The 25,002-nt window shown below is 42.8% G+C and overlaps 1 protein-coding gene across 3 annotated transcripts; it reads right to left on the reverse strand.

Annotated features, from left to right (window-relative positions):
* Nucleotides 1-473: 473 nt before the first annotated feature.
* On the reverse strand, nucleotides 474-24,261 carry celf1 (cugbp, Elav-like family member 1). 3 transcript variants are annotated; one of them, XM_086026504.1, is made up of 14 exons: nucleotides 24,084-24,261; nucleotides 19,439-19,626; nucleotides 18,173-18,255; nucleotides 17,358-17,406; nucleotides 17,106-17,240; nucleotides 15,446-15,525; nucleotides 14,137-14,298; nucleotides 12,653-12,722; nucleotides 11,771-11,890; nucleotides 9,706-9,819; nucleotides 9,252-9,443; nucleotides 8,198-8,341; nucleotides 7,296-7,479; nucleotides 474-2,588 (listed from the first exon to the last, which is right to left on the reverse strand). In XM_086026504.1, exons 2-13 carry the CDS (start codon nucleotides 19,614-19,616, stop codon nucleotides 7,352-7,354), a joined length of 1,455 nt encoding a protein of 484 aa, XP_085882630.1. In that variant the 5' UTR covers nucleotides 19,617-19,626; nucleotides 24,084-24,261; the 3' UTR covers nucleotides 474-2,588; nucleotides 7,296-7,351. The 3 variants fall into 3 exon arrangements, with proteins under 3 accessions (XP_085882630.1, XP_085882629.1, XP_085882628.1); XM_086026503.1 differs by lacking the exon at nucleotides 24,084-24,261 and adding an exon at nucleotides 22,486-22,794 and having other exon boundaries at nucleotides 9,252-9,440; XM_086026502.1 differs by lacking the exon at nucleotides 24,084-24,261 and adding an exon at nucleotides 22,486-22,793.
* Between the last annotated feature and the right edge of the window lie 741 nt (nucleotides 24,262-25,002).

Consider the following 25,002-nt stretch of genomic DNA (forward strand, 5'->3'; position numbering starts at 1 on the left):
TGATTTTATGTCTTTGTATTTCAAGCGAATTCCAAAGCAATTCAATTAAACTCGCCCATGGCTGAAAACGCTCCCGTTGTTGCTTTTGTTTACCCAGAAAATGACCCGTAAGTACATAAACACGCATTTAAAAAATGCGTTCCCTCGCAAAAAAATTGCGTTATCTCGTAATTTTTGCGAGGGAACGCAAAGTTTTTTTTTTTTTTTAACTTCCATGTCACCCTAGGGGGGCTCCGTAGTAATAATGGGATGCAAGTGAAAAAAGGTTTTTTAAAACACGATTCTTAAAATAATCGACAGATTGATCATTAGAGTAACCCTTAGTTGCAGCCTTACATTTGAACAAAATATTGACTTCCAGAAATAACTTTCACAGTGAAACTTTTTTTTCAAAATAAAATCCGAACTTTGAGGTTCCAGTGTATGCGACACCTGGAATAATGTGCGTGTGTGAGCAGTCAGTGAAGGAAACGTTGTGGTTGAGCAAAACATTTGGCACTAGTTTATTTCTCATTTTCCAGAACTGAATACAAACCAGTTGACATGTTTGTCAAGAACCTCAGTGCAGATATAAAAACATGCATCCTAAAAAGTGAGCGACTGACAAATGCGGCGTCTGTCAAATGAGAGACGCCGCCTCCGCCAGATCACCGTTCGTCGGCTAACGACGCTTCACCAGGTGCTAGCCTAGCTTAGCATTCAATTACAAACACCCCACAAGAGAATCAGCACTCCTTTGCTCAAAAAGTTTTTTTTTTTGTTTGTTCTTTCGTTTACGCCACATGACAAGTGGAGGTGGGGGGGATTCAATTGTGGCCACAAGACTGATACATAGCCTGCACACAAAATGCTCATTTTTGGCCACAAAATAGTTCTAACACAAGTCACAAATTTGTATCTAGTGGCCACAAATCAGTATTTGAAAAAGTTGTAAGATGATGAGAAAAAGTTATATTGTTTGTAGTGCTGCCAAGCAATTACATTTTTAAAACTAATTACTCGCACAATTTTGCACAATCAATGGCGATTAATCACATGTTTCTACTTGATTTCCTACAAAGCTTGTCACAGAAATCTTGGCATTTCTGTATATTTTCATTCAAAGACTGTCCTAGTAGCTTTCTTCGACCCTTGCATACAATTATTGTATTCAATTATTCAAACAAAATGATTCAAAGGGACGCTTCTGTTCTCCCCATGAAACTTGTCTCAAATCATCTCAGTTGCATGTTTCGTTATGCAGCCGGCCACCCTTCAGCAGGGTGTTTTGCTCTGAGATCTAATTTGGCATTGTTCTCAAATTACTTTTGATTTCTCCAATGAGCAGTCGAGCAACTTTTTGGGTGTTTTTTTTCTTTTTCTTTTTTTTAGGTAAAACTAGCGAAAAGTCCGTCTTGGTCCGTCTTTGTGCCAGTGACTCATTAAGTTTGGCTGCAAGCGAATTTGTAGGCAATTAAGTCCAGATCTTTTCTAGATAAAAAGTCGTTATTTTCACACAAAAAGACATTGATTTTACTATAAAAATAAAGCATTATTACTCGAATCAACTTTGTATTAAAAGTCAGAATATGACAAGACTAAAGAGAGATTTTGGAGGGAAATATAAAAAGTCTTAATATTAGAAGAATAAAGTGGTCATATTACTAGAGTAAAGTTGTAACGATATGAGATGAAAGTCAGACTTTTTTTCTATAAAAACAATATTACAAAATTAGTTTTTTTTTTAAACAGTGGTAATATTACAAGAATAAATCATTTTTTAAATAAAAGCTGCATTTTGCTAGAGTAAAGGTCTTCAAGAAAAAAAGTCAAGAAATTTTACTGAGAAAATGACAAGAATTACTTTTTTTTGGGGGGGGGGAGCAGCAGACCCCATATTCATGTGTGTGCTTTTTTTTCGTTTTTGTTTTTTTTTTCCCCCCAATCCCCATCTTAGTCGCAGTTGTTTGATTGTTCTTTTTTTTTTTTCATAGGACTTATAAGGAGCGTCAATTATGTGCTGATTTTCGCTATTTGTGGTCAGGCTCCATCCTTATCCCCTGCAAATAGTGGGCTCCGCTCTACTACAAAACTCAAAAAACAGTTTTCTTAGAATCGAGTCATTTTTCGGATGAAATGATGTAGCATTGCGAGATCAAAAATGTATTTGCTCATTATCATATTTTTGGGGGGAAGTTAGAAAAATCAAAATTTTGAACTGTGGCCACAATGAAATGTTGCCCCCTCCCCCGGCACGCCTCGGGCTTCGTGTCTTCTATATCCCGACACACACGGCAGCACTCGAACACAACACTGTGTCAAGACACACAAATGCACAACAACTCCGAGGGCCGACCAGGGCGCGACGGAACGACGGCGCGCCACGCGAGCGTCAATCAAAATGCTTCTCCAGAACCCTCGAGACTATAAAAAATACTTTTTTGGGTGTGCGGCGGCGGAGACGACGGGCGGCGGTCGTCGGGGCGGCCCGGCCGGCGAAGGAAGGCAAACAACTACAAGTAAACCTCCTGGTGGGGGCGTCATAGAGGCGGGGTGGGTGCGGACAAGGACTGTACGATGGACGGTGACGTCACATGCTAGGGAGTCTTCTAGAAACACAGCACAACACACACGTCATGGGTAAAGGAATATAAATAATAGAAGCCCCCCGCGCCCGCCTCCCCAAAAAGGTGCCATGCTCGGATGTTGCAAGATGACATGGAAAGTAGTTATTGAATATTTTTAGAATCAATTATTCTCCCAATTATCCCATGGGTTTGTCAAGTCATTGGATACAAATTGAACAACAATACCAATCCATTAGGATGCATTTAGGCAATACTAGGACGTGAGACAATAAAAGTGCAGGTATTATTTTTGTCCACGTGGGGTCGCCATCCTCACATTGTGCACTGTCGCAATCGTGACTCTGAATGTGTGTGGCTTTGAAAAGGCGGGGCCTGGCCCGGTGAGAGACGTGGGAGTCAGTTAGCTGGAAACTGGCTAACTGTTAGCTGTCAGCTAGTCTGAGCGACTGGCCATAACAGCTCATGCATGAGTGTCAGTCATCTTTTTTCAGGTTCTTTTCTTGCGCTTTGCACCATCAGGCTACCAAGGCCTCTTCGGGCCAGCAGACAAATTATACTAAGTCTAATATCGTTGTAATCGTATGAGACTAAATGTGTATCTTTTGACGAGAAGTTTAATTTTTGGAGGAAAAATGGATGTTGCGAGAATAAAATTGTATATTTTTCAATAGTGTTTTATGTTGATGAAAAAAGTCACAATATTACAAAAATCAAGCCTTTTTTAAGTTCTATTTATTAAAAATGTAATAGATCAAGACATTTTTTAGAATGTAGTCAAATTTCTAAAGAAAAAAATTAATCATGAAAGCGAACAATCTAAATAAAATATGAGTTACATGAGAATGTTTTTTTTTATAGGAAAAAAAGTTTAAATTACAGGAATAAAGTCGTATTTTTGAGGAAACAGTTGTTACAGAACAAGAATAAAGATCTAATAAAAACAAAGATAAAGTACAAACTGAGAAAATCGGATTTTTGTTAAGGACGAAGAAAAAAAAAGACAATATTACGAGAATAAAGTCTGGTATGTTTTGAAGATAAGAAGTGGCATTTTCACCAAAACAAAGTTGGAGTATTGCTGGAAGGGGGATTGCCCCATCTGTGGTCCCTTCTCAAGGTTTCTCATTTTTCCCCGGATGTGTGTTTTTTTTTTTTTTTAGTTTTTCCTTGTCCTCCTGTGGGTTAAAATCAGCTATGGGCATGTAAGCCCTCTGAGACTTTCCTGTGATTAAGATTCATACAAATAATTATTTGACTTGACTATTGCCACAATAAAACTGGATTTTTGTTTAAAAAAAAAAAAAAAAAAGAAATTGCTGAAGGAAACAACAAAAATGTAATGTTACTGTGTCTAATCTCATAAAAATATGACTTTCTCATCACCTTTTTTCCTCATGTTCATCCTTAAAAAATACAATTTCATTCGAATACTATAATGTTTGCTTTTGGTTTTGGACCAAATTGATCTTGGTTGAGATGAGTAATCTTACGATAATAAAGTCAGAATCTTGTGTCATATTTTTAGCGGAAAAAAAGTTGGAATAAATTGGATTATATTACTCTTCCCGATTTTTTTCCCCCCAAAACATAAAGGTGCAATTATTTTGAAAATGAAGTCAAACCTTCCAGAGAAGAAGGAACACATTTTCTCAAGAACAATCATACTTTTCTTGAACAGAGTCGGAATCAAGTGGTCATCTTATGAGTTGAAAGTCCTGATTATGAGAACAGTCCAATTCTTCGGAGAAAAAGTTTGATTTTAGACGCAAATTGTCTTTTTTTTTTTTTTTTTTTTGAGTAGCACCTAAATCTCAATGAACAGGTAATGTTATTTCATTCACGCTCAGAAAATATGAATTTATTCTCATACGATTACAACTTTTTGCCCCTGGAACAAGTACAAGTTGATTGATAAAAGACACCTTTATTCCCGTCCCGTAACGTTTTGATTCCTTTTTGACGTGGACCTCGTGGGTTACGGATCGTTGGTCGTCGTTTGACCTGAGACCAATGAACGGAGCGTAGTGAGTTAAGAAAAAAAAAAAAAAAAAAGTACTTTGAAATAGCGAACAGAGTTGCGTCAAGGTTGTGACTAAGACGGACGGACACAAGACGACACAGGTGAGAAGGACGCACACCAGGAGATGCACTGGAGTCGTTGGACACATTAGTGGTTGAAAACTACAGCAGAGAAATAATTTAGGCAATAAATAGTTCCCCGGCACACAGGAGAAGTATAAAACCTTGTTTTCTTTTTGAAATATAAAAATAGAAGAGGCAGAGCCTTCGATATACACGTCAGTGCCTCACGTCTACAAAAAGCTCCAATCAGACGAGAGCGATTCCGTCAGAGACCATCGAGGGACGTTTGTGGATGTGAGAATGTCTCCCGACACGTTTGCATTCCTATTGCTCCTTTTTGTCCACGCATTCGCTGATACCTTGACTTACCGGTTCTGTTTCTCTCCAGCCCACCCGAGAAAGAAACAGAAAAAAATGTCACAGGATTTTAATATTTTGCATCAGGGACTTAGCTGCGTGTGAGCCTATGTGCATTCGATGGATTGTCCCCCTTGCTCTCCTTTCCCATGTGCGAGGGCATTAATCATTCTTTTTTTTTTTTTTTTGGAATTTCTCCCGGCCTATTTTCAGCTAACGACGACTTGTTTGTGTTGGGGCACGGGTAAGTCAAGGTAGCAGTCCATGCGATATATTGTATATCTGAGCTGTTTGAGGGCTTAGATATAGAAAAAGACGTACGGTACAGTACTTAAAAAAAAAAAACACACACACACACACACACACACCACAATTCACTGAGTGACAGCAGTGGAAGTGATCCTTCTCCGACCATAAAGATATCAAGAATATACTGTACATTTTCCAGCGAGAGACAATTAAAGATAATCAATGTAAGATGCGGTTTGATTGACTCGCTTGTTGCGTAGTGACCACATGGCGACAATCGGGCCGACAATGGAAAATGTTCAAATGGAAATGTTCAATATATGCGGCGGCGGCAAATCTTCAATTGTGTGGCAATTTCCAACTTGGAGCTTTTCACCGCCTCCCGCAATCAAAGTCAGCAAAAGTCCGGTTATCGGATGTCTCTCAAGATGATCCCGGGAATTATCCTGTGGTGAGCGGTGTGTTAAGAGTCATGTTTCTTCCTCGATTTGCAAGGGGGCGACAATTGTAAACCGGGGTACACACATAAGCAAAACCGGGACCATTTTTAGCTCAAGTTCCCCATTACGATGACAGCGAGAAAAGGCACGATTATCAAATGTCTCTATAGATGATTCTATGGTGCGAGGTGTGTTAAGAGTCACATTTTCAGAGTCTGACAATTCTAAGTTGGAGTACACCCACACAAGGTTAATCTGTGTGATTTTGAGCCAGACCTTCCCGTTCCCATCAGAGTTAGCAAAGGCCCAATTATCGGACGTCTCTCGAGACGATCCTGGGCGATTATCCTGCGTCGAGTGCTTTTTGCTCCCTGCTCTGTTCGCAAAACGAGAGGCCGACAACGGTCAAGCTTCTTGTGTTTCTCCTTCGGTTTGTACAAGCCTCACAGGTCAGTCTTGGCCCAGCGACAGAATAGCTTTCATGCTTCTGCTGTGCTGTGTCATTCTTCACTATCGCGTAAAAAACAACAAAAAAAATCTTTGTGTGTACCCCAGATGAGGTTAGTTGTGGGCTGTATTGGGAATTATTTCCTCCTCATTTCCTACTCCCTAATCATTATATTGGAGCATTTTTATATGAATGGACCATATAGTTCACTATAGGTCCCTAAAAAATCCAAATCAAGCAATTAGCGAGAAGGAAATGAGGGAATGACTCCGAGCGCAGCAACTGTGGCAATTATAGTTAATCCTTCGCCTTTGTGTGTGTGTGCGTGTGTGGGGGGGGGTTGGGGGGGCGCCAATTAACTGCGCATTTGCACTCGGTCCCTATCCGCTGCAAATTGCGGCGGTTGACGGCACTCGGCTAACTCATTCACTGCTGCGCTAGTGAAAGGAGAGCGTCAACTCTTTCTTGTAGTGGTTTTGGTGCTTATAGTGAAATAGAACATCATATTTTTACAACATTAACATTAACATGTTGGAAAATGGCAGGCAGTGAATGAGTTTGAGATCATTTTGCGCCACCGCTCATCGATTTGTCTCATCCTGAAACGCAAACAATACCCGGGAAGGGAACATCTTTTCTCGGTATCGCGCATCACGTAACGGGATATATTGCTCTTCTAGTTGTTGACGACTTCTCAAGATGCATCGTGGAATACGCAATATATGGGAGAACCAATACGAAGTCATTATACAGGGTGACAATGCTACAAAATTGCTGACTCACTGCAGACAGTGGCTCGGGAGGGATTCCCAACACAGCCACGGAGCTGAATGCAGAAGAACAAATTTGCGGCCGGACTCCGACATTTGATCCAGTGGGAAGAGAACAGGGAAGGAAAGTGAAGCGCATTTACCCAAAAAAAAAACAACAACAAAAAAAAAAACACAAAGAAAAAGATCCGGGCACCAAGCTGTCCAAGTGCAACACGTGCTAACAATCAAGGTCTCAAAGGTAGCACAGCAAACAAAAGAGTTCAAAAGAAAACACAGCAGTTTGTCGTCCTCGCTGGCGGGAAAACAAAAGTGCATGAACCACTAACGAGAACACGGGAAGAATCCAGTCCGTGGGCCGCACCTTTGCCACCGCACTTACCAGAGCGGCTCCTCCCCGGGCCGAGCGAGCCGGCAGCTGGCGGCCGGCAGGCGGCTTCAGTACGGCTTGCTGTCGTTCTTGGAGCGCTTGAGCTGCACCTTGAGCCGCTTCATGCCGATCTGGAAACCGTTCATGGACTGGATGGCGGCCTGCGACGACACCGGGTTGTCGTAACTCACGAAGCCTGGAGGCACACGCCCACAAGCTCTCGGTTACCGGCGGCCGCTTGGAACCTCCCAATGGGACACTTCATCTCCAGTGACTAATTTGGACACGGCGCATCAATATCGCTTTACTACCTTTTGGAGCATACTTACATCATATTACAGTACATTTGTTCGCCTCTAATGCAGGATGTAGAGATCCTAGTCACACCTATTGAATGTTCTACCGTGTGACATACTTGTCAAATGTAATGTTGATACACCTCTAATGTAGCTTATTTGCATCATTTGAAATGTCTATGCTGCACATCTTATTTAATGTATATACACCTCTAATGTACCCCAACTGTGTATTGAATGCTGTATGCTTTTGTAAGAGACTTACATCATAGCTTCAATCGATACACCTTTAAGGTCTCATATTTACACCACATTTCTTGTCTATACACCTAGTGTAGCATATTTACATTATATTTAACGTTGATATTCACCTGGAATGTACCATATTTAGGATATTTAATGTTGATGAACCTTTAGTGCAAAATGTTCATGTGCAAAATGTCTGATGTGCCTTATTTACATGGCATGTATTGTTTGTACACCTCTGCCGTAGCATATTTAGCATGATCAATTATCAATGCCAATACACCTGCACTAGTGGAACATTGACATGCTATGAAAGGTCGAATGTATTCCATATTTGCATGTTTAATGTTGCGCACACCAGTGCCAACTGACCAAAACACTTGCTGAGGTTGGTCTGCTTGTCAATGAAGACCTTGGCTGAGATGACGTTGCCGAAGGGCATGAACATCTGGAGAAGGTCCTGGTCGCCAAACTCTTGAGGCAGGTGATAAATGAACAGGTTGGCCCCTTCTGGACCTGCAAAGGAGCCGCTTGTAACGCGCACAACACTTGTCAAAAATGTCCGCTGTACGGTCGGTAGGGAAGGCCAGACGTGGCACGGGAAAAGAATTGACTTCTTTGTGCTCACAATATTGACGCAACAAAATGCTCATTTGTGGCTACAAAACTGGCAGAGCCTACACATGAACTACTCATTATCATTCCCACGAACAACTTGGACATGGGGCTAAGCAAATGGGGGGGCACTTTTGCTAGAAATTGAAATACACAATGTCCTTTCTGCTCCGTTTGCTTACCCAGCAGCCTAGGAATGAAAATCGGTTTTATTCATTTGTATGTTGTGCACACATTATACCTCATTTGTGGACACAAACTAGGTCCGACATGCGCACAAAACACTCGTTTATGGGTTTAATATCGTTCCCAGGAATAACTTGTGAGCAAATGCGGGCGAGCAAATGGAACTCGCCTTCACTGGCTATCCAGTGTTTCCCCTGTTCCCCTATTTGCAATTTCCACCTGATGGCAGATGTTTTGAGGGAACCGATCCTCTATATTTGCACAAAAACATCTTTGGCCACAGGAATGTCTGCGATAAAGTTCATAGCTGGCACCTTCTCTTGCCGAAGATGGATGTTGGAGTGCGGGGAGGAGCTGCACTTTGTCAGGTCATAGCCTTGTCTAGTAGAATCAAGTGCTTTGCCACCATCTTGTGGCATCTGCATTAAATCAAAATCCTCAAAGACTTTGATTTTGACAGTTGGAAGCAAATTAGACTCTTGTGTCAAACTCCATTTGTGGCCACAAATTAGCATCTTGCGCTCACGCTGTCGCTTGGATGTGGCCGTATTTTTTTTCCTCCCATGTCATGTGCGATCTAAACTGACCGTGAAAGCGTAACCTCCCTTCTAACCTCAGAGCTCACCTTCCTTTTGGCTGCCCGCGGCCGAGACGCTCTGTTGCGACAGCAGGCTCTGGTTGTAGAGTCCCGGCAGCGCGGCGGCGGCGGCGTACTGCTGGATTCCCGAGTACGCCTGACTCAGCGCCTCCATGGTGCTGCCCGAGCCGTTAGACAGGCCTCCCGAGCCCAGGCCGCCATTCAGAGCCGCCATTCCTGCTACGCACAAACGGCGAGGTGAGCTCATCAATCATACGGCCAACCTCACACCATTCCATACCCACGCCCAAGAGCGGAATATCCGCGATACAGAGAGATCAAGTCAAAACATGTTCCGAAAAATGGCTTTACCCCACTACCCACACTTTGCTACTGTGCAAGTCGGTGCATTCTGGAGAAGAAAAAATACATGAAAAAACGGACATGCCAAGAGAGCGGGGGTTGACTGCAGATGCGCCGGATGCACGGCGGGATGCGGTACCTGCGAGCGAGCCCATGTTGAGGCCGGCTCCCGTGCTGGCGGCCAGAGACTGCAGCGTTCCCAGAGACGCGATGGGGTTGACGGACGACGTGCTGCTGGAGGTGGGCGACGAGCCTGACGCAACAAACAGCTTGAGAAAGTTTCTTTTTCACAGCACCGGTCGCACACAAGGCAAATCAATAGTAGTCCAAAAGAAATCACGATTTAAGGCAAAAGATGAAATCCAATATAACATACTGGGGTTTTTTGGAACCGCAAAAACGGCGGGATTGTCAAGGTACTTGGCCGCAAAGAGAGGATTAGGGGCCAATAAGTAGAACGTGTGGACATTGTGAGAGGCCGTTGGCGATGACCGATCGCCCCGGTCGCTGACTGCACCCGTCCGTGCATTTCGGCGACAGATGCTTTCTAGCCACAGGCATCTTCTATCGGACCAATTTCAAACGCTGCCAATGGAAAAAACGTATCAAATGATAGAACTCAACCTTGGCACTGAATGTTTTGATTGTAACGGACTTCCAAAGTCGTTCTTGGCATTTAACCCATTAACCCATTTGGCCTAAAGCGCCTTTCTCAACAGCTCCCCAAAACCGTCGGTCGCCTTTGGAATCACCCTTGAAAACCCAGAAATTCAACACTTACAAAATGATTCATATCTCAGCCCCTGTAGCAGACAGAAACATCATTCCAAAAGAATGAAAGAGCTTAGACATGTGGCATTCACACAGGCAGAATGTATTATTATTTAATGCTTCAATCGAAGATGTAAAAATAACGTGTCAGCGCAAGAGAAGCGCTATTTGAATTAAAACAAAAATCAAGTGGTAATTACCATCCTCTATTCTGTTACAAACACGTCAATATCGTCATTGTCTACAAACCATATCATATCACGTTCGACTGGTTCCACTGGTCGTGCACGTCGTCTATATAGCACTGCCGTTACTTACTTTAATCAGAGCTCCCGGCGATCGACGGCGTCCGCCGTTGGCCTACCTACGGCCCGAAAAAATTCCACGACATCCTCCGCGGCCTCGCGCCACCGTCACGTGTATATTCTGATGCATTAAGTTGGCTAAGAGACGGAGAATTGGACTAAAAAAGGACAGTGACGTATCCGCTCTACCGGTTTGAAAGGTAGAAAGACGCAACAGCGCTCCCGGCTCTAGTGGTAGAAACGCGCTAATGCGCTCCCGGGCTTAATGGGTTAATAAAGTGTCTGGTGAAACATCCCTCAAAAACCTAAGGGTGACTTTAGGATCACTCTCTAAAACCTGAAGTTTTCCCAGAAAGTCAACACCTACAAAATAATTGACATCTCAGCCCCTGTTGCAGATAGAACCATCATTCCAAAAGAATTTGAGAGATTAGACGTGTGGCTTTCACGCAGGCCTGGGTTTATTATTATTATTATTCACTATTTCAATCAAAAATGTAAAAATAAAATGTCAGTGAAAGAGAAGCACAATTTTTAATAAAAATAAACTCAAGTGGTAATTATTACCATCCTTGATTCTGTTACAAAGCCGTCGATATCATCGTTGCAATGTCTACAAACTCATGTTTTCACTATATATCGCGTTCCACTGGTTTAAAGTGAACAAGAGTGTCATCTTTTTCACTGCCGTCAGTTATTTCAGAAAAAAAAATTCCGGGACATCCTCCGAGGGCTCGCGACACCGCCACGTGTATATTCTGTTGTGTTACATTGGCCGAGAGACAAGAGAATTGTATAGAAAGATAAATAACGTATACGCTCTCCCGGCTCTAAAGTTTGAACGATGCAACAGCGCTCTAGTGGCAGAAAGGTGGTTACGCGCTGCCGGCCTCAATGGGTTCATGAGCTCAAGGGGGAGTTTGCAGTTTTTCCATAAGGCCTAACCAACAAGGTGTCAATCATTCACCGCAGCAGCCTTGCGCTGACCTGTTAGCTTGAGCTTCAGGAGCTTTGCTGGGTCGACTGGTGAAGTGAAGGCTCCATTCAAATCTTGTGAGCCGTTTTAAAATGGTCAACACCCCCTTTAAGTCTGATGTACAGACACAAATGACACATCCAGACTTTTACCTGAGCTTGTTAGTGCACTTAGTGGACTACTCGATGTAGTCATGGCACTGGAGCCGGTTGCTGAGGCCTGGCTGGCGGTCGCTGCTGCCAGGGCGGCCAAGTTCTGCATGGCATTAAGACCTGATGTGCGCACACGCACACAAACACGCACGCACACACACATGCACCCACACACACGCACACGCACGCACACCATCAATCACAGGATGCCATCCATCTCTACATGTGTTGAAAGCACATTACTCGATCCACACTTTTATCGACTACTGAGCAGTAAGGATGGTTGGAAAACGCTGCATTCTTTAAGCCAGCGTTTGGAATAACCCAGTGGTCTGAATTTATATTGAAATCATACATGCAGTTAAAAGTCTCATTCTACTCTGAAATGAAAGCTCAATGACCCTGGATTTTGTCGATTCTACTTGGAGTAGCCACCTTCGCCAGATATAACAGCTGAATGCACACGTTGCATCCTTTCGACAATGCAAATCAAATATTCTTCAGAAAGTTCTTCTCAACTCCATTGCAGAAAGTCGCCTAAATGTTGACACGGATTGGGGGGCGGGGGGTTGTTAATTGCAATTAATGCAATTCGAAGTAACATTCCGATTCGTGATGGCACTTGTATAGGCCAGCTTGTGAACTAGAGACGTACAACTGTTAACACAGCGCTTAACAAAAGCAGGACATTCACTGTGTGTGTGTGTGTGTGTGTGTGTGTGTGTGTGTGTGTGTGTGGGTGGGGGTGTGTGGGGGTGTGTGGGGGTGTGTGGGTGTGTGTGGGGGTGTGTGTGGGGGTGTGTGTGGGGGTGTGTGTGGGGGTGTGTGTGTGTGTGTGTGTGTGGCAAGCTCGCTTCCAGGCTAGTGTGTGATGTGGCGTACCTGAAGCGGGGTGCAGGTTGCTGAGCGCGTTCCCCGTGGAGGCCGACTGCTGCAGCAGCTGTAAGTAAATCTGCACATACCAAACAGTCACAGACAGTCCGTTGTTATCTTCGACAGCCATAATGATACAAAGTAGGGCTGGGTGATTTTGGGGGAAAAAAACCCCCAAAAAACAATAATCACAATTATGTTCTGATTAATATTGAAATCACAATTTTTTAGCAGTCATTCAACTACCAAAACCCAACTTTTAATTTAACTTGAAAGAACAACCAGAAATTAATTTGGATATTAAAATAAGAGCAATAGTTAACATTTGGCCTCTCAGGGGCAGTGTGGTGCATGCATACACTTACACGAAGATTAAAAAGAGTAGAAGACGAAAGTGGCAGACTTTATGAATTAATATAACTGTCTTTTCACGAATAAGAAAGAATATATACCCGTGAGTGTTGTTCCCTGAGCCGTCTGTACGCATTCCTAAAGTCTTTGTGTGTAAAGTTTCTTTCGCCAGTTGAAGGTTCATTCCTCCCGATATGTCGAATGGGCCAATAGGCTTTTCTATTGCGTGCTAGCATCAAGCTGCCAATCTATCGAAAACAAACTATTTCTCGTATTTAAATGTACAATGCGTGTGATTCTTTTTGTTGTGTGATTCGTTTTACAGCAAACTCCAACTACGGTGTCAATAAGGCTTCAATAGCACGCTCGGGGAGAGCAGAAGAACACGTCACATGAGTGCTGCAAGCAACAAATTCACCGCGCCGTTTGTCACATTTATCCTTTTTCTTCGATTATAAAGGTTTATGCTCGTGAGAAGTCGAACTCGAAATCACAATTAAATTTCAATTTAAGTGCAAATCGTTTTGGCTAATGGCACATCTCATCTGTGAGTGTTTCCCAACCAGAAAGAACCTTGCCGGGGGTAAGCATTCAGTAATTTATTACCAAGGTGATAGGTAAATCAATATTTTCCAACATTTCAAAAGCCCGTATAAGAAATGGTATGTGTGAGCTCCAACTTGTTTCTCCCCAAGGAGACAATACCGTCTCCAAAATCAGTCACCAAAAACCGTCCGTGTGTCAGCTCAAGTGTCTCAATAAATCTCAGCTAACTGAGGAAAGCAGGAAGTCAAGTAAAACCGCGACAGAGGGTCGGAATATTCTTCTCGTTAAGTGCTTCCTTTATGACATTTACAGTCGAAATGCCTGTTTAAACGGGGGCTTTTGTAACAAAGGCAGGTTTATTATTCAATTGAGGTATCTTTTCATATTATGAATTTATTTTAAAAACGAGGACAATGACTGAGAATTAAATGTTACAAATTAAGGATATGAAATGAAATCATTTCCATTGTTACCTTCTACTTTTGGAGGATTATCATCATGTATGAGTGAGGGGATACTCACTGTATAGCAACACGTTGTTTGTGGGTGCACAAGACAAAAAAGGAAAACCAGTTTGTGAAGCGCAAGATGCTTACGGCGAGGTACTGCGGCCCCAGACTTCCCAGCCCGGTCAGGTTTCCCCACATGGACGCGGCGCTGAGCTGCTGCATCTGCTGCTGCAGTTGAAGCGCCATGCGTTTCTGCTCCTTGTCCTTCTGGGTGTCGGCAAACTTCACCACGATGGGCGACGAGCAGCCCTGAACACGACACACAAAGGCAAAGTCTCACACAATGAAATAGGGCGCTACCTCGACGTACCACTTTCATTTGTTTACTGACCAAGCTGGCAAGTCCAATTACTTGTACAGCAAATCCATTTCCCCCATTGGAAGGAACTGAAATGACATGAATCCGTTCCAGGGCCCCCCAACGCACCACCATTCTTTTCGTATGTGTTTTTACCTCATTCACTTGCAGCCGTTTTCAAAGCAGAGTTCCCCATATTGCCGGGAGTTTTTGAGCATTTTGACTGATCTTTCCAGTCCCACAACATTTTGTGTTCTGTGACAACAGAAACACCAAACCTACCAAAAGAAAGAGTAGACTCTCTTCTTTCACAAGAAAAAAAATGTGTTTTTCTAGATTTTTCTGTTCTTCAGTGATCAGCAACAGGACATGGGTTGGTTTGACCTAAAACATCAGCTTCTGACCAAAAAAGCAGAGGACCATGACTTTAACGACAACATTTTTTGCCTTTGTGACACCTCAAACTACAGAGGAACTAAAACATGACTGGGGAAGAGCCTCTGATGGCAAAACAATCATTTATTGACAGATAATGCACTAAGAAATGCTTGCCATTCACTCCTTGAACTGTCATCTTTTCTCGTGACGGACACTTTCTACAATCTAACGTCACACATACTGTTTATACGCCGAATGTGGGGTGCCAAAACCTGTTTTGACTTGCAACATGTTGGCATTTCTCTCCTTCATAATCTGTGCTGATGTCAAATTCAAAGTATAGAAGCACTACCATCTACAGGGAACTGTTTACAAACTTGATATTCAGAAATTGAGCGAGATCCTCCACCGTGCCTACATGTTGAAAAACGGACTTGGCAAATATATGTCAGTGGCAGTGAATGAGTTAATAGACAAAATAGCACTGCACTGTAAAAAAAAAAAAAAACCCACCATAAAACAATCAAAGTGAGTGTAAAGTGTAGTTACGGTTCCCACTGTCATATTGGTGTGTTGGATGTGTTCCTTTGAGGGGCGTGGCGAGTCTGATGGCGTGAGTCGTGACCCCCAGCAGCTTCTTGCCAGTGTTCTCATTTTGTAATTGTGTGACTGTTTGTGTCAAGAAACGTTTGTGCATGTGTATGCGTGCTGGCTGTTCACCTCCATGGTCTGGGACTGGTGCATGGACTTGATGGCGGCTTGGGCCATCTGTCTGGCTGTGAACGTCACAAACGCGCAACCTGAAACACAAAAACACGCATGTGTCTACAACAGAAGTGGACTGACACCAGGACAAACGTGCACAACACAGTTTGGACGTTAGCAGATTTTTTTTTAAATAACTGCATTCTAAACTGCTGAGAAGAAGAAACCATTTGACGTAGAGCTTATGAGGTTCGATCCGACAACGACAACAAACGACACGACTGAGGAATGTGAAGAAACGGTTTGACTGTCGACCATCCTAAACAACAAACTTCGAACCCGGTTGAAGACACATTTCTATTCTCTGGCTTTTGATCCGACCTGAAATGTTCAGCTCTTTTCCGGTGTCTACTAATTGTATTGTATAATTAGCATCTCTGGTGAGTCTGATGTACCGTATTTTCTTCCAGTGTTTTGTTTCAGGGATCAGGTAACAACCAATCATGGCTCAGCTTCACAAAACAGATGCGCCGTGATTGGTCGTGACATGAGCCAGGACCAACTGCGATGTCATTTTCAGTCGACAGCAGTGGCAAAATGGCCGTCCGCTGAGATATGTTAAAAATGGCTGGATCTTACTGCTTAACTCGTATTCCTCAAACGCAATCTAAATCAGGATGCCAAGTTTTTTTGGTGGGCCTGCATAGAACATATTCTGTGAAAGAAAATCTTTGGGTTGACTTTGTCTTTAATAGTGCAAAATCAATTTTCATCCGCTCGCTCAAATAAATGGTAGGATAATCGTCAGAAAAATCCACTTGTAAGAATATCTGATAGGCACAGCCGTAGTTATAAGGCAGTAGAAAGCCGCAGAGGAACCAAATGGCCGCCCCCTGAGATGGCTAAAAACGGATGGATTTTGCTGCTTAACTCATATTCCACAAACGCAATATTCATCAGAATGCCACATTTAGTGAAGGTGCATAGAACATATTATTGCAAAGAACTTGGGGGGGGGTTGACTTCCCCTTAAAGCAACACCACCACACAAAATATGTATTTGAGATGCACACATTATATTTGTCCACTTGGGGTCGCCATCCTCACGTTCTACACTGTTGAAATCTGTGAAAATGTGTGTGACTGTAAAAGGCGGGGCCCGGCCTGGGTGACTGACATGAGAGTCAGCAAATGTAGGGTTGGCTGTTGTTGGCTCAGGTTAGCAGCTGGCTGTTAACTGGCTAACCGTTAGCCAGTCAGCATATTTCAGTCTCTGGGCGTCATTTGTGGCCGTGGCAACTCACGCGTATGGATATATGGTTATATATTTGGACGAGCGGTGGTAGGTTACGTTAAATTTGCTCATGAGGTTTAAATTACCTGAAGTTGTGTCAAGCATCGTAGACGCGCTGTTGTGTACTACACTTTTGCTGTGCAATAGATACATGGCACTTTTATCTTTTTTTAAGTGTGAAATGATCCCAAACGTTGGACACTCTCCATCCTTGACAAAGTCTTTGCTCCTGGCTCACGCTTATTGCAACGTGAGTGCGCAGTCGCATTAGTCTGCGCGTAAAGCCGACTTAGGAGAAAGCGGCGGCAAGGCAACCTCATGATATTCCAACCATGTTCCCACATGTATGATGTCTGCGGAGTGCAAGAACACTGTCGTCACCTCGGCTCAGTCCGTCGGGGCCCCGAAGTATCCGACACTCCTCGATTTGTCCGTAGGGCGAGAACATCAAGCGCATGTCGTTTTCGTTACACTTCTTGGAGATCATGCCGATGAACAGCTTTCTGTCCTCCACCGCTGCGTCACACATAAAGTGCACGCTCATTTACGTTTTTCAACAGTCACTCATAAACAGCGCCCCATCGAGTTGCAATGTATCATGATGAAGAATTTGATTCCCCAGCAAATCCTCACCGTTATTCTTCTCACTGTCAGCCGGCTTCATCTGGATGGGATGGTGCATCTGGAGGAGGGAAAACAGTCAACGTCAATGCTGACCTCTGCTTTGTGCGGCTGTTTTTGCTGTTTTATAACTACAATATGGATGACCAAGTCCACCGACGAGCCGTGAGTTGTTAAGAAAAGCACAATTTAAGTAATGCTCCAGATGAACACAATTACATACTGGGACATGAATTGACAAGCCAAGTGTGTGTGTTGTTGTTGTTGTTGTTGTTGTTGTTGTTTTAACCAAAACTGAGCGGATCTACAAAAAAGTAGGACAAAGCCAATATCACATTTTACTGAAACAGTGGATACCATATACTATTAACGCCATGGATATGTTCACATTCCATTGTTTTAATGGCTGCCAATGGTGAACTTTTGCTGCCAAAAAACAATTTAGCAGGGCAGGTTTTTAGCAGAGCTGTTAAGCATCACTGAAAAGGTGAAGCTTGCTCGCTTTTGCCACTAAGCTCCTTTTATAAGTTGCGTCGTGGTCAGCAACATTTTCTTCTTGGGGTTGGGAACCGACAAAGAAAAATGAAAGTTAATTACACAAAATGCATTGACAGATTGACAGGTGGTGAGGGTACTTAGTTATCTTTGCAATTTTGCACCATGCTTTCCCTAAGAAATGTTCAAATGACAAATTCTTTAATAACTACTGAGGGAACAGAAGTGGCATGTGACGATGAGCGAACCGCGTCAGAGAAGGGCGGATGCTTGTTTCTATGGGAACCAGCGTGCTGTGAAAGGCGAGCTCGAAGGACGCCGCAGCCACTCACCCCTGGAAGAATCTTCATGTTGTGAAGCGCGTTCTGTGCTTCCAAGGCCGACTTGCGAGTGTAGTACGTGATGAAACAGCATCCTGCCGCAAGACAACACACACACACCCACGCACACGCACATACATACACATACACACTCAACAAATGGCAACTCGATGACGCCATATGGTCCAAACCGTCGTATAGGGTCTGTTTATTTACTCAACTGCGGATTCGGGAGACTTTGACTACAGGAGGGCTATTTAGAACAGTTTGAGATCGACTTGTATGTCTTTTGATAAGTAGGTAGTAATACAAATGAGGCTGGTTAACGCGGGAGTGGCGGGCGTTATAAAAATCGACTTTACGCTGCTTTTAAATTGCCAGTTTTAAAGCGCTGGCACTGACAACAAAGATAATTATAGAGTAATTCAACATCTTATTAACATACAACATTGTTTTCATTCATGTCAAACATTTTGGTTCAACAAATGCTGAACAAGATAAAATAACCCAGTGACCTAGTAAAAGTATTCTTTTTGTTTCCTCAAAGTGATTTTATGTGATAGCCTGGCAGCACCAAAAGCGAGACCAGGCACAAGGAAATACTTCATACGGCGTCTTTCAAGTGTGGTGAACAAGTTTCAAGTCAGTGGCATGGAAAATGTCATATTTGACACTGTCGAACTGGTATTAGTGGGTTTTTGTACCTTTCAAAGTGAATCGCAACAGTTGCTTTAATGAGAACACACAAAGAGTGATTCCAGTCCATCTGCTCAAGAGCAGCGAAAGGTGTGAAGCCGACTGCATACATTTCCACGAGAGCAAGGAATCCCCGCCCATTCTCTGACCTCTTTCTTTCTTTGAGCACCTGACTGCGTCTGTCTGTATGTACTATGAGTGCTGATAATTTTTTTTTTTTTTTAAATAAATAAATAAATAAATCAAAATCAAAAATCTGGGTTTGAGACCCCGTCTTGGCAAGACCTTTGAACTGCTGCATGTCTTCATATCAAATTGTCTGACCTCTTTGCAAAGAAAATAAAGTCGGCAATTAAGTTTGTCCTCAAGTACTGTATTTGTTTCTGTTTCTACCAGAACAATATTTTCACTTATTGCAGGTGGTTCTGGAAGCACGGCCCGGGATAAATGGGGCTTCACTGTCCCACGACTTATTTGGCCAGTCGAGTGTCAGAAGAGAAAGATGACGACGGTTTGAACGTCCGCTTTGTCCACAAGCAAACTACCGTCACGGGACACAAGGGCACTTTTGTCCCGGCTCACCTTTGCTCTGTGGCGGGTTCTGGCTGCGGTCCCTGAGAACGTTGATCTCGTAGACGGCGCCGTACGGCTCAAAGAGCTCACGCAGCTGCTCCTCGGACCACGAGCGCGGGATCTGGCCCACAAACATCTTGATGGCGTCCACATCTGGTTGGTCGGGGTGGTCCAGGGACCCGTTCATCTTCTTGCCACTGCAAAGACACACAAGACTGTCAGAAGTACAAATCATCTCTCTTTGGTCATCGACTGTGTCTGCCAGGCCGTGTAGCGGCAGGCAGAACAGTTCAATGCTCTTCGCCGAGATGGGAGAAGGAACAATTAACCTGCTGTCCACCTGTTGCCATTCATACGACAGAATAAATACTACAGTATATTTTTCAGACTAGTGTTGCAGGGATACCGGTACCAGTACCGTACCGTGATTTTTTGGCATCAAACTCGGCATCAAAGGCTCTGTCTCAAAGGCATACATACACGTAAAGCCGCGGCAGCCGCCCGTCCTCCCGGCGTGTGGGAAACGTCTTAAGTGTACGCCTCCTTCTGCATAAGAGGACGATGGCCTCAAGCAGTGAAGCGCTCGCCCCTCCGCTCGCTGCCACCCTGCTCCTTGTTGAAAAGAATGACGCGAAAAGTGCCATATGGAACGTTTTTGTGTACATGACCGACAGCCGTGGCAAGCCAACCAACATGGCAAAAAAGCCCGTCTGTAAGGCTTGTTTTAACGTCTGTAAGGCTTGTTTTAAAACGGCCGTGGCTCAAGGTGGGAAGACTTCAAATCCGACCAAGCAACTCGCTGACCGGCGTCCAGCCTTCTCCGCCAGTTTAAAGAGCGACAGGTTGTGATACAACACTTCACTCAGAAATAAGTCGAGTGGGAATTATTTAGTTCACAATTTGCATAATTTGACGACACATTCGACTAGCTGGGAGCGGCCTACCGAAGACTAGACACACACGCATGCACTCACGCGCTCAAAGCAACATTACGTCGAGTCATTATCAATGAAATGAACATATTTGCTGGCCCGTAACGGTCTGTGTCCAAAAAGCATAGAGGCTATGCAACTGCATATCTGACCATGAAAATGATCATAACCTGCTCAATACTGCATTAAAGTAGATGCCACACAAATGGCTCAATAAACCTCTGTGCACTTTTTCTGCTTGTGAGGTTGAAAAAGAATAGATAAATGGGAATTAGTTTTCTGAAAGTTTCATTTGCATGTAGTCTACAAAATATAAATCATCAAGTATAGAAAGAAACAGTGTAAGATATTTATCTCACTCCTCCACAAGCCTACAAACAGATGCATATCCCAATATTTTGAATTAATAAAAAAAAAAAATAATAATAATAATTTGAAGTTCTTTTGTCAGTTTTAATTTTGCTGCTTTTGCTGATTTTTCATTTTTGGCGAGGTACCGTTTCGGTACCGGTATCAAGGTACCTTTTGCAGGTATAGCATCAAAGTCAAAATGTTGGCATCGTGACAACACTACTTCTGACTATAAGTCGCTCCGCAGTCTAAGTTGCACCAGTGAAAAAATGCATCAGGAAGAAACGAAAAAACACACAGAAGTTGCACTCGACTATAAGTCGCATTTTGGGGGGAAAAGTATTTTACCAAAAACGAGACCAAGAACAGTAGAGCTCGGACTCGCACCGCTAAAGAGGGTGGCAGTAATGCACCATAATTATTTGCAAACTGCCATAAGTAGTAGTCATGGCAACTAACCAAACTTTGGGGAAAAAAGTGTGACCTATAGGATTAAAAATACGGTAATAGCTAAGTGTTCAAATCAACAGGCCCAAATTTTACATTTGGGAGAAAACTGAGATGAGTCATGCTTTTTTAAGCAGATACTTTTGGCGACATTTTTGTTTGGCGGTGTGCCGTGAGATTTTTCTAATCAATCTCAATATAGGTTTGGAAACATTGATCTAGATCTATGTATTATATCGCCGCTGCAGCGCAGAAAACTCCTTTGTCCGAATGTGGTCAAGTTGAAATTTAAGATCAAAGTCCATACTATCGGTCTATCTGCATATAATCGGACATCATTTTAACATATTATGAACTAATTGATGTGTTTAAAATAACTTGGCAATAAATCTATTAACCCTTGACCGCTCAAATGTCCGAGCCATGTTGTGAACGTCTGCCTCTTCCTCACTCTCGGGAACCGTGCAGCATTATGTCATCTCAACAATGAAAGTCTGAATGTCTTTTACACAATAACGAGTGAAAATCGGGAGGTTATATACATATGAGTAAACCTGTTTTGTTCACAATCACTGTATCACTGTAATTCTGCCATGAAGAAGTAACTGGTCTGCCTTGAAGGTAGGTGCGTGCAGCTTCATTTTGGCCAATTAAAGTGCTTAGTCAGCTCATTATTTTATTTGATGCATCAGTTGTGGCTCTAAGACCTTTGAAATAGAGTTTGGAGGATGATATAACACAGTTGTTTATTAGAGGCCTTTTTTGTGGTCGGGCAAGAGGGATGTCGACTTGAGTGTAGACATTCATGTGGGCGGCTGACGTCGAATTCTATCATTTTAATCAATGACAGCATCGTAAATTTGTGATTTTTTTCATATTCAATTATTGAACATGATTTTGGGGTACTGATTGCGTTTATGTCAGGGTAAACATGTTCAACAAACAAGAACAATCCAGTTGCCTCCCTTCAAATTTTGGCATTTGGCATGACCTGGATCATCAGTGAGAATGTACACAGACAACCAGAAATCTTGTTTGGTCATATCATGTCACGTCATGTTTTGTTCTCAGTTAAGTCCAATAAAAACTTCTGGCTCAAAACTGGAGAAGCTTCTTGAATTAAGGCGAAATGTCTTCAACAACCAAGAGGGACACAGTCGGATTAATTCGTAAATTGCTTCGACAATTTATATATTATGTAAACTTCAATAAATATACTGAACACACACGCAAAACTTGTGCTTGTAAGTGTACAGCCATAACGAATAGCAAACCACTTCAATTACTGCGGTATAAGTGCAAGAAATAGTGCCAAAGGCGACTCACACAGGACTAGAGTTCAAAGAGCAATGATCCACCATCATCTCCGGGAGAAAATCCAGTTTAAAAGACGCCATGGTGGCTTTCAGCGAAAGCAAAAGCAAACACAAACAAGGGTGAGCCGCCGGAAGTCAAAAAACACGCCGCTTGCTGAGAGGTAAACACCAACTGGATCTACACATGGACAACCTGGCCAGCCGACGACCACACGGTCAGAACATGAGGCCGAGGAAACGCGGGCAGAGGACGACACCATAGGCAGCGAAAAGGCCTGTGGAGGAAGCGGGGATGCTGGCGGGATGACGGGGGGCCAGAGGGCGTGATGGCCACAATCAAAATGCTGATGACCCGTGGCCTTTGTGAGCGTTTCTCCTAGGCCAGCAGATCTGGCTGCAGCGTCAGATAAACAGCATGTCAGATTGATGGCGATAAGGCCCAGTGGGCAGCGGGAATGAAAAGAGGGAGTCAATGCAGCCACGCAGCCAGCACGTAATCCCCGGACTAGTAGCACCGCCGGCCAACAATTAAGTTCCGGCCACAGTGGAGAAGGACGGGGGAGGCTGTGAATTAGTGTGTGTGCGTGTGTGACCTGTGTTAACAAACGGACAGACAGCAGAAGTCATTGGATGCTAAGAGCAATCATACACACACGACGGAGTAAACCCTGCAACTACTTTTAATGTCTTCTATGATCGCAAGTACATGTCCAGGGTTGGGTCGCATCTGAAACACAGAAGCCCAGACTTGACTATTTGTCAGACCTTTAATTACAATTAACCTGTTATTCAACAAAATAAATCTCATGAAAAAGTTGTTTCAACTAATTTATTTTACCCGTATTGTTAATTCTACAATATGACATATGTTGACAAATAAAAAAATAAAACAAAGAAAAGACAAGATAAGAAAAGAGAAAAGAAGGTACAGTATTATTCACAGTGATACATACGGCAATACCGGTGTCAGTAAACAACTGCAAATTTTATTTTGTCAAAAAAATAGTCAAATAGAATGAATAATGAAATTATTGACTAATACGGTCATATTTTGGGGAACAATTTGGCTTTAAAAATGTCTTATCTTGTGGGAAAATGACATGAAAACATCTGCCCAGCATGTCATTTGATACTTTATTAATCACGAGGGAAATTCCAGATAAAAACATGTGTGGTATGCAAATATTTGCGGAGTCCTCACAAATACAATCCAGTACACTAACTCCCTGTAGTCGTGCCGATGTGCAATAAAGTTTCCTGTTTTGAACACACTTGCCACTTCCGCGTTAATAGCTGACATCACGTGCGTCCTCCTTGCGGATATAAATAGTGACCAAAACATAATTTATTAATAGTGACCAGAAGTGTTACCACTGGTCGCACTTGACACCAGCCTTTCGCCATAAGCGCCACACATCACGTACTAGTCGCATTGTTGTCACCTTAGCTTTAGCGTTAGCCAACCAAGACCAACAAGTTTGACAGTCAGCTGCGAGGTGCGCGCGCACACGCAGCTTCAGCTCGGCTAGGCTAGGCTAGGCTAGCTTGGTGGCTAGCACGCTCGCTAGCTCCCAACAAGCCTTTCTCAACTTGAAATGAGCAACTTACCCGTCTTTAACGCCACAGTTTATTTGGCTTGTTTTGGCTCAGACCAGGGTGCCGTGTTGGACGTTGGTCAGCTAATATAATGTTATGTTGTGCTGTACACTTTCAAATCGACAAGTTTAAGCGCCGAGTTCTCCTAACTTGACAGATTGTGACAGCTACCCGTTACTGTGTTAAAATGGAAGGCACTCGCCTCAGCTGGGGCCGCTACCATTACACCTCTGTTTTTCGGCGGGGGGCGGGGGGGGCGGGTTCGACTGTTATGAGGCTATTTCAGACCTTTTTATTCTTTCTTCGTGTGTTTATTTTTTTATTAACGCTAATTCATTTAAAACATTTACTTCAGATGCTTCGTAATTTCAAGTCACGGCTTTTAGATACGGAGGTGGTCGTCGAATAGTCTCCGCCTTTAGGTGGTACGGTCCATCGTGAGGCACCATGCTGGACAGATGTTTTGCTGTCATTTTTCTACAACATAGAACATTTAAAAGTACGGTGTTGCTCAAACTAGCCAGTAATTTATGATCAATTACCAAGAATCAAACAGTTAGAATAAATACAAACAGATTATTTTTACAAAACAAGGAATTCGATATGTTTATTTGTCATATGCACAGTAAAAACATAACAGTAGCTGAGCATTGACATTCTTACATTACAAGTCTATCTACATTATATATATATATATATATATATATATATATATATATATATATATATATATATGTATTTGTATATATATGTATATATATATATATATATATATATATATATATATATATATATATATATATAATGTATATGCATCCATCCATCTATCTATCTATCTATCTATCTATCTATCTATCTATCTATCTATCTATCTATCTATCTATCTATCTGTCTGTCTATCTATCTATCTATCTATCTATCTATCTATCTA

Source organism: Filicampus tigris, chromosome 3 (genome assembly GCF_054856515.1).
Source record: "Filicampus tigris isolate MCC_2025a chromosome 3, RoL_Ftig_1.0, whole genome shotgun sequence".
NCBI classification, from domain to species: Eukaryota; Metazoa; Chordata; class Actinopteri; order Syngnathiformes; family Syngnathidae; genus Filicampus; species Filicampus tigris.

Excerpts from the sequence above, each read along its gene's own strand:
- celf1 (XM_086026502.1), bottom strand. The coding sequence starts at position 22,556 with ATGGCGTCTTTTAAACTGGATTTTCTCCCGGAGATGATGGTGGATCAT. Across the intron at positions 17,407-18,172 it reads ACATGAAGATTCTTCCAGGG|ATGCACCATCCCATCCAGAT; the intron begins GTGAGTGGCTGC and ends TCCCTCCTCCAG. Across the intron at positions 11,891-12,652 it reads CAACCTGCACCCCGCTTCAG|GTCTTAATGCCATGCAGAAC; the intron begins GTACGCCACATC and ends TGCGCACATCAG.